Source organism: Schistocerca americana, chromosome X (genome assembly GCF_021461395.2).
Source record: "Schistocerca americana isolate TAMUIC-IGC-003095 chromosome X, iqSchAmer2.1, whole genome shotgun sequence".
Lineage (NCBI taxonomy): Eukaryota > Metazoa > Arthropoda > Insecta > Orthoptera > Acrididae > Schistocerca > Schistocerca americana.
Window position 1 is genome coordinate 793,958,047 of NC_060130.1, and position 17,571 is coordinate 793,975,617.

The window sequence follows — 17,571 nt, forward strand, 5'->3', positions numbered from 1 at the left end:
ACGCGGTCTGCACATCCAGCACGAACGCTGGTCCAACTGAGGCGCCAGGTGGAAATGGCATGGCAAGCCGTTCCACAGGACTACATCCAGCATCTCTACGATCGTCTCCATGGGAGAATAGCAGCCTGCATTGCTGCGAAACGTGGATATACAGTGTACTAGTGCCGACATTGTGCATGCTCTGTTGCCTGTGTCTATGTGCCTGTGGTTCTGTCAGTGTGATCATGTGATGTATCTGACCCCAGGAATGTGTCAATAAAGTTTCCCCTTCCTGGGACAATGAATTCACGGTGTTCTTATTTCAATTTCCAGGAGTGTAGGTCAAGGGAAGTGTCCGATTCCAGAGGATATTGTGTTTAGTGGAATTTGGGGAGTTTTGTGTTGTCAGTTTTTTTCGTAGTTTTGTGTGGTTTGGTATGGGGGTGTGTGTCTAAATTTGTTTATATTTACTTTTTCCCCAGCAAAAAACCCCCAATTTCCCACACTTGTCCCATTAGAGTCATTAGGTTTTTTGTGAAATGTGTGTGTGTTGGTTTTTTGATGTAGTTTCGTGTCTGTTATCATGTTTACGTAATGATGTCATGGGTGCCATATTGGAGTCGTGGTGTATGGTCGTTTCTGCCATATTTGTGACGTCATGGGTCAAAGCAGACGGGTGGAATCAGATGCTTCTGAATTTCCCTCCAGGAACAAGAGAGCAAGGGGATGGCAGAGGAGTATTTGTTACAGCCATAAAGATACCCAACACCCATTAGTTTAGCAAGCAGTAGGCCCTATTGTACCACTCTGCAAAACTTAAGGACAAGATAGACAATGTAACAGGACATATTAACTACTTGGTTGAAATGTATTAAACTGCAGGAGTGTGTTGCCAGAGGTCTCCCAGTTGTGCACAGAACATTGGATGTCATATGGCATGAGGTCAGCACGACTATAGCACCAAATGGGGTGGATCTTGCACCACAAGGCAGTTGAAGGATCTGGAAAAACATATTTAACAGGACTAAAAAGCATGCAAATTCACACTTTGCACTGTGACTGCAACTGCATGGGAGTGGTCTCTTTGCCCGATGACCACCATGTTGTGTTCCATTGACACCCGCACATTGTCAGCACCACTTGCCATAGTGCCAAGACCACAGAGACTGGATCAATGAAGAGTGGGATCACGTGCTCTTCTCAGGTGAGCAGATTCAGTCTGAGTAGTGATTCTGGGCATCCCCCAAAGGCCAGGAGGTGGGAACATTGTTGAATGTGGTCATTTTGGTGGTCCAGGTGTTATGGCGTCAAGAGGCATAATGTTGTGTGGGCATACTGACCTCCAAAAGTTTAAACACAGCATACTCACTGGTAACATTGTTGTGACATTTTACTCCTTCGTAATGCGCATTTTTCTCAGAGGTGCATTCAGCCCTCACTTCATTTTTATGAATGGAAATGCACATCCACAATGAACAGTGCAGGTGGAGCACCTCTTGGAACAAGAGGATATTCAACAAACAGACAGGTCTGCCCATTCTAATGACTTGAATCACATCAAGCAAGTGTGCAAGGAGACATTCTGCAGCATGTCCACATGCACCAATGACACTCAAGCAGCTGTCAATCACGCTGGTGGAGGAATGGAATTCCCTGCCACAGGAACTGCTTACCAACATTTTGGTCTGCATGAGAATGTGTTACAGAGTACGCATTGTCGTCTGTAGAGATCATACACCCTATTAAGAACCATGTCCCGCTTTTATAATACCCAGGAGACTATCATAAATTGTGGTGACTTCAGTGCAATTATTGTCTTTTAATAAAAGTGTTATTTCTGTTTGTCTCAGTGCATATTTCTTTCAGTCACCTTTCGTACAATTTTTTTGCCAGTTCTTTCTATGTATGGTCAAAGTTTCATTGAGCTATGTCACTTGGCAATGACACACAATGTGGGAGTTACTTTTGTCCATAAGTTTTGCACATCAGTATACTATAATATTAGCTGTTTAAACAGGTATCAGTAAGAAACACCAATTATCAATAAATATCCAATTTTGAACTTTTTACTTGAATAACAAAGGCTCACAAGCAACAGTATTCACTTTACAGAAAAGCTCTCCTCTGTCAAAATGCATGATAATCTGAGAAATGATATAGACATGACAATGTTTTTCCACTACCATGAATTTAAGATTTTTAATGTTGCAGAAGTGACATGGAACAAATTAGGTCAAATGCAATAGTAGGCCTATTCTACATGTTATGTAGGAATAATTACTAATACAAATAAAAGGTAAATCTTTTAGCATATTCACATTAGGCATTGGAGTGCATAAAATGAAGAATCAGAAAAAGTACATGAAAAGAAGAAATTCAGGCCATCAGAAGTGGAGCAAAAAGTTTGGTTGGGAATGGATGTGGAAGGAGACTGGCCATTCTCTTTCAAAGATGCCACCCTCGCATTTGACTTAACCATTTTATGTAAACCATGGAAAACCTAATTCAGAATGGCCAGACTGGGATTTGAACTTACAGTCTCTAAAATGCAAGTCCATTGAGCCACACCACTCAGTAAACATTAAAGGAGAAAATACATCAGTGAAGTGTTAGCTCTGGAGCTATGCACTGTTGATGGAAAAGTAGTTTTTTTTTTGCAAAAAGTATAACATGATGAAACTCACACTCATGTTTTGAGCCACAGGCAGGCTGATGAAGTGAAAAACCAACAATCTCTAAAGTAAATCTGCTGAATGCAGCCGAAAAACATTTCTGCTACACCTAAATGACAGAAAAAATGTGTGGAACAAAGACACCAAGCTAGACTTAAATTTATAAGGTCACAAGGCTAAGAATGGTGAACAGGAGATGGCAAAAAATTAGCCAATGCAGCACAAATACATTACAACTCTTCTGGTTCATTCTTGCTGTACAGTGTAACAGACAGAGACTGACCCACACAATCATTTCACATAATGTGGCATTGTGCTACAGAACTGAACAGTGGCAGAATTTAGGCAGGCTATACAAAACCTTAAGATGAAATACGACAGAACCTATGGCTGCATCTAGCAAATAGCATAAATTATAGTTAAAGCAGCATGTGTGAAAAATGACTACTATTACGATGAATGGCATAACTCAAAAATTGGACAGTGCAACAGATACTGAACACATTTAACTCACAAGATCTTGGCAATCACGCAGTGGATATATACCGATAATGTAAATTTATGTACTTTGTTATTATGTGTGAACAATAAAGGAAAAAATTGTACACCTAAGAGATTATCATCATCTTCCGCATAAACGATCTTTTAAATGATGAAATTTTGGCGCTGTTGATAAAATGAAAGAAACACTTTGTAATCATACCAATAAGCACAAACAACGAAAAATATCTTCAGGTATTGTGCGCACAACACGTTGTCACCCATGATGCCACGTCCACCGAGCTGGGTCGCTATACACACCCACAATTCACGAATATAAGCTTTATCGCACACTTGCCGGCTCCATTATCTGTCAGCAAACATCACGACATGAACCTCCCTCCTTCTGCTCTTGTGTCAAAACATTTTTGCAAAGCTCTTCTGCGGAAACAGAGGGCTACCAATGTTAGATATTGAATCTAACAAACAGCAGAAAGTTGCAATCTACAGCAAACATTTGTTCAAAGCTAACCCAATCAACAATCTGCCATTACATCAGAGTAATTGTGTCACACGAATCTCATGTTATATATATCAATGAGGTAAGGTGAAACAGAGAATTCACGAGCGTAATTTTAGATGCAGTTGGCAGTTCTGTGCCACACATCAGCGATGTTGGTGGTATGTTTTCAGTGAAAAAATGTAGCATATCACAATAAAGTTCTGAAAGAAAGTGGAAATAGTGTCGGTCGTGACTTGTGACATTGGCGAAAACTTTGTTTCTGAAGCTGCAGTATTTTATATACTCTTTCTACTGACATTGCCTAAACTGTTTACATCCTAACAACTATTTGGAGAAATACTGAACGTCATAGAGTGACTGATCGCCTGAACGTAGAGATCATAGTAGACTGACAGCTGAACGTAAGCTGTTGGATCTGTTAACTTCAGAGAATGTGTCAAGAAGTTAATTGTTGAAATTAGAATACATTGTGGAGCATTGGTACCCAGTAAAAATGTTCTACGAATTTTTCTGGCGGACTGTGCTTTGAAAACGTCTGGATCTCCTTGTTCACAGGTAGTACGAGCATAATTGCAGTGTGTAGTTTTTGTTTTGACGCTACAGAAAAAAATAAATATTGTACTGGTTGCTTCTATTTCTTCGACACAATGTAACAAAGTGGGATACCATCACTGTATTGACAATTAAAGCAAAATTCGTAATAATTAGTGTTCAGTGTCTTGCACTACAGCTGCCTTTATACGGGGTGTCGGAACTTCGATATGTTAAAACTATATTCCTATATGTTCGTCATGCCGTTTTAATCTTTCATAGAGTTTTATGATAGTATGTACACTCCAGTGCTTGACGGAACATTTATTCTCTAAATCTTACAGTTGTTATTATTGGGTCGTGGACCACTTTGACAACAGTAGGAGGGACGTCAAGAAATGCGTTACATAAAACAACATATAAATGCTAAGAAAAATAGACGTATAAAAAAATTATATGTGCATATATCACAAAGTACACTCTACAAGCAAATATTATTCTCAGTGACTAGGCAGATGGCAACCACAGCAAGACTATCATTGCAGCTAACAATGAAGTGGAACACACCCCAGCACCACTGAATGCCACACTCGAACCACCTTTCTTCTTCCATTGTCATGGGCAAGTACAGCTACCAGTGTACCTGGAAAATAAAAACCAAACAAAAAAGAACAGCAGCGAGCATTCATATAACCTATGTTATGGAAGACTTGCTAGTTATTTATTTATCCAGCGATTGTGTCTCAGTGATGTAGGAAAACCCAAATCAGGATGGACAGAACAGCTCCTTCCTTCTGAATATGAGGTCAGCGTCTTATCAGCTGCACTACATGATTCAGCAATTCCCTATATTGTATAATGTTCCTTGTTTACATACAATTAGCTCCAGGTAACTGGCAGTGTGAAATGTACTTTTTTTCTTCATTGCCGGACACACTGAGGGCTCCTGGACTGTTTCCAATTTGCAATTTAAAACATAGTTCCACTCTTCACTGCTGCTCACACTAGACACCCAGTGATGACTTATGGACTGAGAAAATGCTCCTGTGCCTCTTGCCTCAATTCCAGACTCCGTGTTCAATTATGTGCCACGGTTCACCTGAAAAACAAAGCCAATGGACACTACTGCCCTGCATTATATCTCTTCTAACATGATCCTTGTGAAATCAGTAAACCATAATCGTGTTGACAAGATGCTGAAGTTATTGCCTTTCACTACTGTTCACTACTCTGAGTCCTCTAAGTAATCTTTAACTGTATAATATTGATTACTTGTGAAGAACATTTCAGCTGCCTTTGTAAACAAATGTGTTTCAGTAATATTTTTCACGTCCTTTGACAATTTATTTTATACTTTTGTCCCATGATGTAAAACACTGTTTTTGTTTGTTTTTCCTGCTTAAATGGAACTTCAAATTGGCTCTCGTTCCATGATTGCATATAAGCATAGAACTGGTAGTACATTACTTAGCAGTATTTTCCCTGATATGCACCACTGATTAGTAGATGTACAGTACTCACTTGGTGCAGTAAGGATACCCCCCCCCCTTTTTTTTTTTAAGTAGCCCTTTACAATGAGCCTGACTAATACTTCCAATTATTATTCTTATGCAGCTCCTTTTCTGCAGTTTACAAGCTGTGTCCATGTTTTTTTGTCTTTGATCACCAGAGAATAAGCCTGTAGCTAAGAAATGAGTACATGTAGGCATAGAAAGTTCCTGCAAGACATAGGCAGCTAAAAACTGTTGCTAACATCCCAGGAGCATACCTTGATGATGACATTATTTTTGCCAGTATCTTTGTAAGTTTTTCCCATGTTAAGTGACAATATTCATCCCTAAATACTTAGTGTTTGCTGCCCAGACTATGGATTTATCATCATGAATTTAAATTCAGGTATTTCATACAGGTGTGTGGACAGACTGGTTTCAGGCGCTGCTTTAATTTATTTTTGAAGTCAGACAACACTTTGATATTCTTTGTTCATTATTGTAAAAAGTACTACCTGTTGCTTGTGCCTTTACATTACTTTCTATGTGATAACCATAGTGTTCTACTCTCATATGTCAATTGAAATTGGCTGAGCAGTGAAGCTGTAAGAAAAAAAAATAGCTTCTTATATGTACAACACTGGGACAGAATTAATATCTGGAGTTTTTTAAGTTTGCCTCTACAATAATTTCTAGGAGCTATTTTTGCAATAGTTTTAACAATCTTTCTACCTGCAGATCAGTGATCAGGATGCAACAAGCTAAGTATAGATAAATGAGACCATAGCACATATGTAATAATGTGTATGGGTTATTGGAAGCGTCCAATTCCACTCATCTGTATTGGAAAAGAAACTAAACTCCACCCGAACAGGCCATGGAGGCCCAACGGTACCGACCGGTCGCCGTGTCGTGGATGTGGGTATGGAGGGGCATGTGATCATCACACTGCCCTCCCAGCTGCATGTCAGTTTACTAGACCGGAGCCACTATTTCTCAATCATGTAGCTCCCCAGTTTGCCTCACAAAGGCTGAGTGCATCCCGCTTTTCGACAGTGCTTGGCAGATTGGATGGTCACCCATGCAAGTGCTAGCCCTGCCTGAGAATGCTCAACTTTGGTGATCGGACGGGAACAAGTGTTACCACTGCCTCAAGGCCGTTGGCTCCATCTGCTTTGACCTGTGACATAATGATGATGTGGTATGTTACATCACTATAGTACAATGTTTTGGAGTTGGTTTGTGTTTGTACATGTTGTGTTGCATTTGATGGTGGATGTGGATGTAGATGTGTTGAGTGTAACGTGGTATTGGGTTCATTTGAGTCTTGGTTATCACTGTGGTAATGTGGGTTTGTTTGAGTCTGGGTATTCAGTGCAATAACATGGGTTTGGAAGTGTTTGATTTGTTTTCAATGAGTTGTTATGATTTTTTTCTTTTGTTTGTGAATTTGGTGTTTTTGTTAGATCTAAAGTTTGGTGTTTGTTGTTGTGGCTGTCAAATTTTTTTGCCGTACCAAGTTTTCGAGTAGTGTGTGGATTCCTGTTATTGAGGGCTTTGTTTCAACTGTGAAGTTAAATTCACCATACCGGTTTTTTGAGTTGTGTGTGATCTCCTGGTATTGAGGGCTTCATTTGAGGCATACACGTGTAGTAAAATTTATGATACCAGTGGTTTTTGTTTTTGCATTTTTTAAAAGATATTTTGAAGTTATCCACCTTGGCTGTTTTTTACAGCCAAAGTGGATAACTTCAAACTGTCTTTTAACAAATATACGGCTCTGATACTCCAAAACAATAACATATGCGGCATTCCTTATTGCATTTACAAAAAACACATGTAGCTCTTTGGGAAAACTGTGTACAGAACTGCCTGGTGATGTGTATAACACAAGAATCAAGCATGTAGGTCTTCTTCTTCTTCTTCTTCAGTAGCTCTACAGCCCTTGGTGAGCCTTGGCTTCTTCAACAATCTTCCTCCACACTTCTCGGTTATTTGCTGCTCTTTTCCACCCCCGGACTCCCATATTGGTGATATCCATTATTACCTCATCGATCCATCTTCTTCTAGGTCTCCCTTTTCGCCTAACTGAATGGATCATACCTTTCATCATTTTCTTTGGAATTCTATCCTCTGCCATTCTCTCCAAGTGTCCTAGCCATCGTATTCGCTGTGATTTCACAAATTTTACTATGTCCCTGCCTTGTATTAACTCTTGTAATTCGGCATTGTAGTGTATTCTCCAGCCTTCTTCCTCCCTTATTGGCCCATAGATTTTGCGTAGTATTTTCCGCTCAATGCTTCTTAGAGCATTTTTATCGTGTTCTGTCAATGTCCATACCTCTGAGCCGTATGTGATAACTGGGCGGACTAGGGAATTATATATTAGCAGTTTAGTTTTTCTTGTAACAAGGCTATTTTTGAAAAGCTACATATTTGCAAAGTAAGCTCTGTTTCCTGCTTGTATTCTTTCTCTTATAGCCTTTCCAATACTGTTATCATTTGTTATTAGGGCTCCCAAGTAATTAAAAGAAGACACTCCATTGAAGCATTTCCCATTGATGTTTAGGTTTTTAGGGGTTCTTCTGGCCTCAGATTGTGACATTACCATATATTTTGTTTTGTTTTCATTTACTATGAGGCCAATTTTTAAGGCTTCTGTTTCCATTGCCCGGTATGTTTCTAGGAGTGTATTGGTATTTCTTCCTACTAAAGCAATGTCATCAGCGTATGCACATATCTGGCTAGTTTTCATAAATATGGTACCTCTTTTGTTGATTTTATTTACTGCACTATGCAGGGCTATGTTGAAAAGGACAGTGGAGAGACTATCCCCTTGCTTCACACCTTTATTAAAGTCAAAGCTATCACTTGTTCTGTTAAGGACCTTTACTTTTGCTCTTGTCTCTGTCATTGTCATTCTGATTAGTCTTATTAATTTAGCACATATTCCAACTTCTTTCAGTACTCTGTATAGTTCTTGCCGATTTATGCTGTCAAAGGCTTGTTTGAAATCGATGAATAAGAAATGCAGATCTATATCATATTCATAGAACTTTTCCATCATTTGCCTTATCACAAATATTTGATCAGTTGTTCCTCTGCCTGGTCGAAAGCCACACTGATATTCCCCTAGTATGCCTTCTGCACACTTCTGTATCCTTTCGCTTAATATACTTGTGAAGATCTTATAAGCTGTACTTAGGAGTGTTACACCTCTATAGTTTTCACATGCTGTTCTGTCCCCTTTCTTATAAATGGGGACTATTATTCCAATTTTCCAATTATCTGGCATAGTTTCTGTTTCCCATATATCTGATATTAGTGTGTGCAGTTCCTTTATTACAGCCTCACCACCAGTTTTTATTAATTCAGCAATTATGCTGTCTTCCCCAGGGGCTCGATTGTTTTTTGACTTGTGCACAGCCTGGGAGACCTCTTGTAGTGTTGGGTTTCTTGCCTCATTGGTTTCATTGTCTACTTCCAGCTCCACTCTTCCCTCCTGTGCAGAGGTCTCTTCATCTTCTAGGCTGGTGCTTAGTGTATCTTTGAAATACTCTGCCCATCTTCCCACTATCTGTTCTTCCTCCCTTATCATTTTCCCATCTTTACTGGAGCAGGCCGTTGTTTTTGGTTGGAATCTATTCTTCATTTTGCCTATGGCATGATAGAACTTTCTTATTTCACTCTGTTCCTTTAGTTCTTCTAGTTCTTGAAATTTCTTCTTATTCCACTCTCTTTTCTTTCTCTTGCACAGTCTGTTAGCTCTTCTCTTTAATTCTCTATATTGTTCCACATTATTTCTGGTTTCTCTCTGTAGCACTTTTGTTCTTGCCCTGTTCTTTTCCTCTATTGCTGACCTGCAATCTTCATCAAACCACTCCTGGGTTCTTCTGTTCCTTCTTATGCCTATTATTTCCTCTGCAGCATCCTTAATGGCTTTTTCAAACCTGTTCCACCTTTCATCTACTCCTACTGTGGTCTCTTCATTGCTCAACTTTCTGCTTAGTGTTACTTGGTATTTTTTTACTTCATCAGGGATGTTCAGTTTGTCTGTATTCCATTTCATCATCTTTCCCATTCTGTTGCCCTTTGTTAGTGACAGTTTCTCTCTCAAGACTGATTTTATCAAAAAGTGGTCTGAATCACAGTTTGGTCCTCTGCAGCTCCGTACATCCGTAACTGACGTGGAGTGGCGTGCAATCACTAAAATATGGTCAATCTGATTGACTACTCCATTGGCTGCAGACTTCCAAGTACCCAGATGGATCCTTTTATGTGGAAAGCAGGTACTTTTAATAATCATATTATTCCTTGCTGCGAATTGGCATAGTAAGTCTCCATTCTCATTGTTTTCTTCATGTAGTGAATATTTTCCAGAAACTTCATACGGATGTTCATTCCTCCCTATTTTTGCATTAAAATCTCCTATTACTAGATCAGGTCATATTTAGGTACTGCACAGCATACTTTTTCCAAGTCTTCGTAGAACTGTTCTTTAATTATATCCTCTTTTTCCTCTGTTGGTGCATGTGCATTAACTATTGATATATTCCTAAATTTACCTTTTAGTCTGAGTCTGCACATCCTTTCATTTATAGGTTCAAATTCTAGAAGGCTTTTCCTAACTTCCCTAGTTATTATAAACCCTGTTCCAAGTTGGCCTGTTCTTTCTTCTGGTCCACTATATACCAATGAGTACTCAGGTTTATCTATCTGCCCATTCCCCTGCCATCTTATATAATAAGAAGCATGTAGGTCCCTATAACTTAAATTCCAGTGCTGCTTCCTCAAAGAACGTTCCTGTAGTGTTTGCATCTGCCCATGAAAGACTTTCCATAATATCATTTTTGATGAATATAGCAGTACCATGCCCTGTATGTTTCATTTTGCTAAAAGATTCAGTTCTTTGGAAACCAGTTGTTTTAAGCCCTTATTTTCTTTTCTGTCAGACCATGGTTCTGTGATAAGGAAAATGTCGGGTGAGTTAGAAACACTAAGCATGTCTATATCTTCTGCTTTCCATCCAGAATACTGAATATTTTGATGCAAGGTTCTAACGTAACAAACTTGTGCCGTAGTATCCATATTTACTATTTTGCCTTTTTTCCTACTTGTATGTATAAAATGTCATAGTAGAAATAAATATAATGGGAAATACGGAAGCGTCCGATCCCGCCCGTCTGCTTTGAGCCATGACGTCACAAATATGGCAGAAACAAAAACAAACACACACACTTTCCACAAGAAGCCTAATGACACTAACGGGACAAGTGCGGGAAATGGGGTGTTTTGGGTGGGGGGCAAACTAAATATAAACAAATTTAGATGCCTTGTGTAGCTACAACGTGTAAGTGAAGACAGCCATGCATGAATACCCACCCATCTCCCCAGGGGTCGTGACCCCTGCAACCCATAGAAGATAAAGATGCTTCAGTAGCTGATTAGTGTTTTTTGTCTTTAAAAAAAAAATCTCACGGGATAGAATGAACAGATCAGAAAAGTAAATAAAATAAGATAAAACAGAACTGGAGACAGCCACACTCAAACCAAACTCCGCGCCGTCATGACGTCACACACGACAACACCCTTACGTCACGGGTCAAAGCCGACGCGTGGGAACGGACACTTCTGTCGACCCATATAATGATTTAACTGTTTGAATAGTCCACTAGAAGTGTTTTCAGAGAACTATACCCAATATATAAACATAAACATCACTCAATGATTAGGCATTACACCTAATACAGCTGGACAGGTGCTGTCTACTAGGCAGTTTGAGATGCTATCTATGATGGCGGGACATGTGATCAGCGTGCTGCCAATCCCTCTGGCTGTTGTTGCCAGCAGATGAACCCTGACGATATGACTGCTTCTTTATTCCATCAGCTCCCTCATCTGGCATCACAAGGCTGAGTGGGCCTCATTCCAGACCTCCCTACATCAGAAAAAAAATCATAGGTGGTACCGGGAATCAAATGTGGGTCCTTCCGCACCAAAGGCATCAACACTAGCCACTCAGCTACGGAGATGAGGTGGTCTGTTTTCCGTATACTTCTATACAATTTAATTACAATTCATGAGGTTTTTTTTTTTTCAGATGAGGGAAGAGGAGGTGGAAGGGGTCGTGTTTTTGGGTAGAAAAAGGTTTGCTTTCATGACTCGGTGAACATCACACTACAAGTTTCCATCTTCGGGTTCAGTCCTGAAGCAGTCTGTTTTTATCTGTGGCTTTGCTTTGTGTATGTCAATAATCACACTTAATGCAGTGATTTGGACTCCATGTTAAGCAACTGTATTAACTGAAGTGTTTGATACTGTCTCATCTCCACTCGCAGCCTGTCTCCTTTCAGTCTAATATAAACGTTGGCCAGCGTTGTAGATCAGTATATTACCACGTGTGAAATTTCATATGTGCATTCGTTATCCTCACCAACGCACAACTGACCCCCTGTACTAGCTGTGTTAGCTGTTCAAAGAAGGCTAACTCGAACTTGCAAAGATGTTAAAGAGTTTTTGATGGCTGAAGAATAAATCACTTTTATCCTATAAAAGTTTCAGATGTTAACGTAGTCATAATCTAAAGACCTCTCTCTTCTGTGTAAATGTTGATACAGGAAATAGAGGTAACAGTGGAGACTAAGAAATCCCAAAAGAAATACATTGAAACTCCCCTTTGTCCAGAATTTTATTTGCTTTTGCAGTGAAAACACTCGATACTTGGTGTCAATTTTACAGCACAAATAAAATAAAATATTGTTGGCAGCAATGTGTGTGTTTTTAAGTGCAGCAAACAAGTTGCATCTATGATGAAGTCTGACATCTTCTCAAAATCCATTGTTATGCTTATTAATGCAAGCATGATCCAGCTAACTGTGTTACTTCTGCTGCCTAACAAGTCATTGTAAAAACTGCAAATTGTTCTCAAAGAGAGACAGAATTTATCAAAACTGAATGCAGAGCCTTAGATTTTACGTATTCTGAGATCTCTGATAGTGAAGAATCTACCACGTATCTTTGAACTGAAAAAGGTGAGTAGTTGAAAACCACTAATCTAATCATTTGGGAGTCTCTCACACTCCTCTTGATGAAATAAAAAGCTATATTTATGGAAAAGCAAATTGTTAACACGTCTCCCATATTACAGTGGAATGTTTAGTAGCCTCCCAAATTACAATGGAACATTAAGTACATTCAGGACTCATGGGAAAAATTAGAGCTCCTGGCACATTAAATGCTATTTTATTTGCACTTACAGGAAACTCATTTCAAGGACACAGAAATTCCTGCACTAAGGGGCTAAAACCTGTGCAGAAATGATGACCTTAGTGGAGACAGAGCTAACAGTCAAGTGGCTCTTTTTCCCTTCCTGTGATGCATATTATTTCTTCCCAGTTCCCCATGCTACAGGGAGGCATACAATGCTGTTACATATATTATTCTAATAAAGCAATATGTTTGTTACACCTGCCACCACAATGCCGTCTGAGTAAAGTAGCACTGTAAATTACTATGATGGAACCCCTCTCCCCATTTCTCCTAGTTGATTTGAATGTGCCTAACATTTTATGGGACTATTGTATCACCAACCCCAGTACTTGGTTGTATGGAAATTCACCCAGGAACAGTATAGAAGACTTTTGAATTGAGGGCAGATGACATTTTTACATAGAAACATGAACAGTTTCTTTTATTTAAATGCTGCTTTTATTCTCAAGTTCTTGCGGGTATTATGGAGTGAGAAGTGGCAATATCAAGTGACTTGCAGACAGTTATTGCCCACAGTTCCTGGTCTGCATCCCAAAAGGCTGAGACTCCTTTCTCTCTATTAAACCTATTTTTTTGTGGATAATGTTGAAAACATATTTGATGATCTCTCTTCCCATAGCAAACTGTGGAGTAGTTCTATCTTAAGACAGCAAATCCTACTCAGTCCTGGGTGTTATCCTCTTTCAGGCAACTTCGGGATGCACATGTTAAAATCTTGGGAGAAGACTACTCTGGTGATGCTGAAGGTGCCAGATCCCCCCTCCCCATTGGACTCTGAATTGATGTTTGTTAGTGTTACACCATCCTCACCAGTGGCAGTGATCCTAGGGCATGACCTGTCTTCCTGGCACCATTCCGCCTAAGCAGGTCATCCTCAGTGTGACAATTCAGTGGAACTGCAATATACAGGGTGTTACAAAAAGGTGTGGCCAAACTTTCAGGAAACGTTCCTCACACACAAAGAAAGAAAATATGTTATGTGGACATGTGTCCGGAAATGCTTACTTTCCATGTTAGAGCTCATTTTATTACTTCTCTTCAAATCACATTAATCATGGAATGGAAACACACAGCAACAGAACGTACCAGCGTGACTTCAAACACTTTGTTACAGGAAATGTTCAAAATGTCCTCTGTTAGTGAGGATACATGCATCCACCCTCCGTCGCATGGAATCCCTGATGCGCTGATGCAGCCCTGGAGAATGGCGTATTGTATCACAGCCGTCCACAATATGAGCACGAAGAGTCTCTACATTTGGTACCGGGGTTTGCGTAGACAAGAGCTTTCAAATGCCCCCATAAATGAAAGTCAAGAGGGTTGAGGTCAGGAGAGCGTGGAGGTCATGGAATTGGTCTGCCTCTACCAATCCATTGGTCACCGAATCTGTTGTTGAGAAGCGTACGAACACTTCGACTGAAATGTGCAGGAGCTCCATCGTGCATGAACCACATGTTGTGTCGTACTTGTAAAGGCACATGTTCTAGCAGCACAGGTAGAGTATCCCATATGAAATCATGATAACGTGCTCCATTGAGCGTAGGTGGAACGAAACTAAAATGAGCTCTAACATGGAAATTAAGCGTTTCCGGACACATGTCCACATAACATCTTTTCTTTATTTGTGTGTGAGGAATGTTTCCTGAAAGTTTGGCCATACCTTTATGTAACACCCTGTATATTACTGTCACCTGCCAAAACTACAACTAATTTCCTCTCATTCTGCAATCTGTGTTGCTCCCCAACAACCACGCTTCACTGATGACCATTCCCCAACTATCTGAGGTTACCATGTATTCTGACTGTCCCCAAGAGAGCATCTGGAGGGATCTGTACATTGGTTCGCACAAATGTCATCAAAGAGAGGATTCCCCTCCACAGCACGTTGAAAAGAATAGCACTGTGAAAGTAAACAACCCTACAAATACCATTTGTAATGTTTACCTCCAGGCAGGGCGTTACTTACCTTGAGAAGACCACCTTAATCCAACAGTTCTCTCTATCTCCCGCATCTTTTCTCTTGGCAATTCCAGTATGCACAACCTACTGTGGGGAAGTCCACTTCGTCTTGTTGGGGTCTTCTGATTGAACAGCTTCTTTCCAGTCTTGAGCTGTGCCTCCTCAATAACAGTATTCCTATGCACTTCAGTGTCACGCATGGTACTTTTTCAGCCATTGACCTTTGCAGATCTTTTTCCCCAAATCTCATGCCTTTACTACATTGGTAGCTCCATGTTGATATTTGCAACAGTGACCACTTCCCAGTGATCTTATCACTTCCTTGCCATTGCCCAACAAACCAGCTACCACAATGTACTCGTTAAAGAGCCAACTGGCAGTTTCGTACCAGTGCTGTTACCTTTGCCCATCTCTGTCAGATTGCACTGAGGAAGTTGTTGACGATATCTCTGATGTGATCACCTGCACTGCTGGAACTGCTGTAGTCCTTCCCACTTGCAGTCTCATCTACTGACTGGTGCCATGGTGGGTCAAAGTCTTTGCAGCATCTATTTAGGATTGTTGAATGGCCTTGTGACATCCTTTGCAGACTATCCTCCTCTCTTTTAAGTGGCTTCATGCTAAGCCTCACTATCTGGTTAAATGCAGTAAGAAGGAATGCTGAAAGAGTTACATTTCTTCCTTGGAAATGTATGGCCCATCATCCCAGGTGTAGGCCGAGCTCTGTAGTATTCTCGGCTGCCAAAGATCATCAACTGTCTTGGATCTTCTTGTTTGTAGTGATATCTCTATCAGTGTGTCAGTTCTTGCTGGACACCTTGCCACCCACTTTGTGGCAGTGTGTGCATCCTCTTCTGACCCAGTTATCTTTCAAACACGCAAATGACAAGGTGAAGACGTCTCCCTATCCTTCATCACCCATTACTTCAAATTACTTAATGATCCTTCCACTTACAGGGAACTGCGTCAGGTTCTTGACTCATCATATGATATTGCCCCAGGCCCTGATTCACTTCATAATTCGATTATTCAACATCTGAATGTTATTAGGAGACTCCATCTACTCAGGGTCTTCTACCACATTTGACTAGAAGGTGTTTTCCCTCACCAATGGTGAGATGGTATCATAATCCCCACCCTTAAATCAAGCAAAACACAATCTTTGTCGACAGCTACTGACCAGTAACCTCACCAACATACTCTGGAAACAGATTGAAGGGTTGCAACCCAATTATTATGTTTGGTTCTTGAATCATAAAGTCCTTGGTTGACCCCCTATCAGTGTGGTTTGCAGGTGGGACAGTCACAGCTTGACCATCTGATGAGGTTGAAAAGAGCAATCCAGCAAGCTTTTTCTAAACACCAAACACTTCATTTCAGTCTTTTTTTGACTTGGGTAGGGCATACAACACTGCTTGGTGGTATTGCATTTTCATCATCTTCATGACTGGGCCTTTCATGGCTCTCAACCAGTTATTATTTGTCAGTTTTTATTCCACTGGTTGTTTCAGGTTAGACTAGGTACATCGCTCAGCTCACCATGGGTCCAAGAGAACAATGTCCCACAGGGCTTTTGTGCTGAGTTTATGGTCTTCCTCAGCACCATTAATGGGCTTGTAGCATCTGTTGGACCACTTGTCACTCCAACATTGTAAATCAACAACTTTTGTGTTTGACAGCTTGCAATTTGTAACCTGAGCTGAAAGCTAACTCCAAGGTGCCATCCGAAAGGCCTCTGCTTGGACCCTTTCCAAATGCTTTCAGTTCTGTCCTGTGAAAGTGTGGGTTGTGCGTTTTTGTCGTCATATCACAGTCCATTCTGACTCAGAAGTCTACTCGGGTAACCAGTGCTTGGGCATTATTGCACTGTCCTGCTTTTTGGAATTCCTCTTAGATAAAAAGCTGACATCGTTACTCCATATTCATCAACTAAACTATGTGCATGTGAAAGCTTAGTGCTTGCTTCCTTGCCCACACCTCTTGGGTGTGGATCCCATTACACTCCTCCATATTTACTGAGCCTTAGTCTTGGTCTTGTCCTGATTGGGCTGTGGCTGCCAGTTTTGTGGCTTAGGAGCCCATCAGCTTGGAAATTGTAAGAACAGCTTAATGATGATAGCACCCTCTTGAATAAAATAGTCCACCCATTTATATATCTGGACAGGGACTACACAGGTGGATGTCATCATCAGAAAAAAGAAAACTGCTATTTTCTTTGGCAGAGCATGGAATGTTAGACCTCTTAATATGGTTGGTGGGTTAGAGAATGTAAAATGATAGCTGGGTAGGTTGAAGGTAAGGTAGATATACTAAGAATTTTTGGTTGTGGTGGTGCTGAGTGAGGAAGAACAGGACTTGAAGTCAGGTGAGGGTTCCAAGCTGAAGGTGCTCCTAAGCCATAAAACTGGCAGACATTAGAAATACAGGTGGACTACTATGAACAGAGTAGAGAACACCTTATTGTAGCTAAGACAAACACAAAGTCAACAGCCACCACAGTAGTAAACGTTTATATGACTACTAGCTCCACAGACAATTAACAGATTGAAAGAGTATGTGATGAGAGAAAATAAATTTTTCAGATCAGGAAGGGAGATGAAAACTTGTGATGGGGGACAGGAGTTCAATAGTAAGTCAAGGAAGAGGGGGAAGAATAGAGGAGAACATG

General features: G+C 40.4%; 2 protein-coding genes across 2 annotated transcripts in view; one reads left to right on the top strand and one right to left on the bottom strand.

Moving 5' to 3' along the window:
- Window positions 1–3,683, bottom strand: part of LOC124555310 (GDP-fucose transporter 1) — a 49,330-nt gene extending 45,647 nt beyond the window's left edge. Inside the window, exon 1 of the mRNA XM_047129185.1 lies at window positions 3,355–3,683. Within this exon, the coding sequence (XP_046985141.1) occupies window positions 3,355–3,416 (62 nt within the window). The 5' untranslated portion in view covers window positions 3,417–3,683. The remainder of the gene's footprint in view (window positions 1–3,354) is intronic.
- A 141-nt stretch (window positions 3,684–3,824) lies between these two features.
- LOC124555711 (carbohydrate sulfotransferase 11) overlaps window positions 3,825–17,571 on the top strand; it is a 43,455-nt gene continuing 29,708 nt past the window's right edge. The window contains exon 1 of the mRNA XM_047129719.1: window positions 3,825–4,209. The gene's annotated coding sequence lies outside the window, so the exon portion shown is untranslated. The remainder of the gene's footprint in view (window positions 4,210–17,571) is intronic.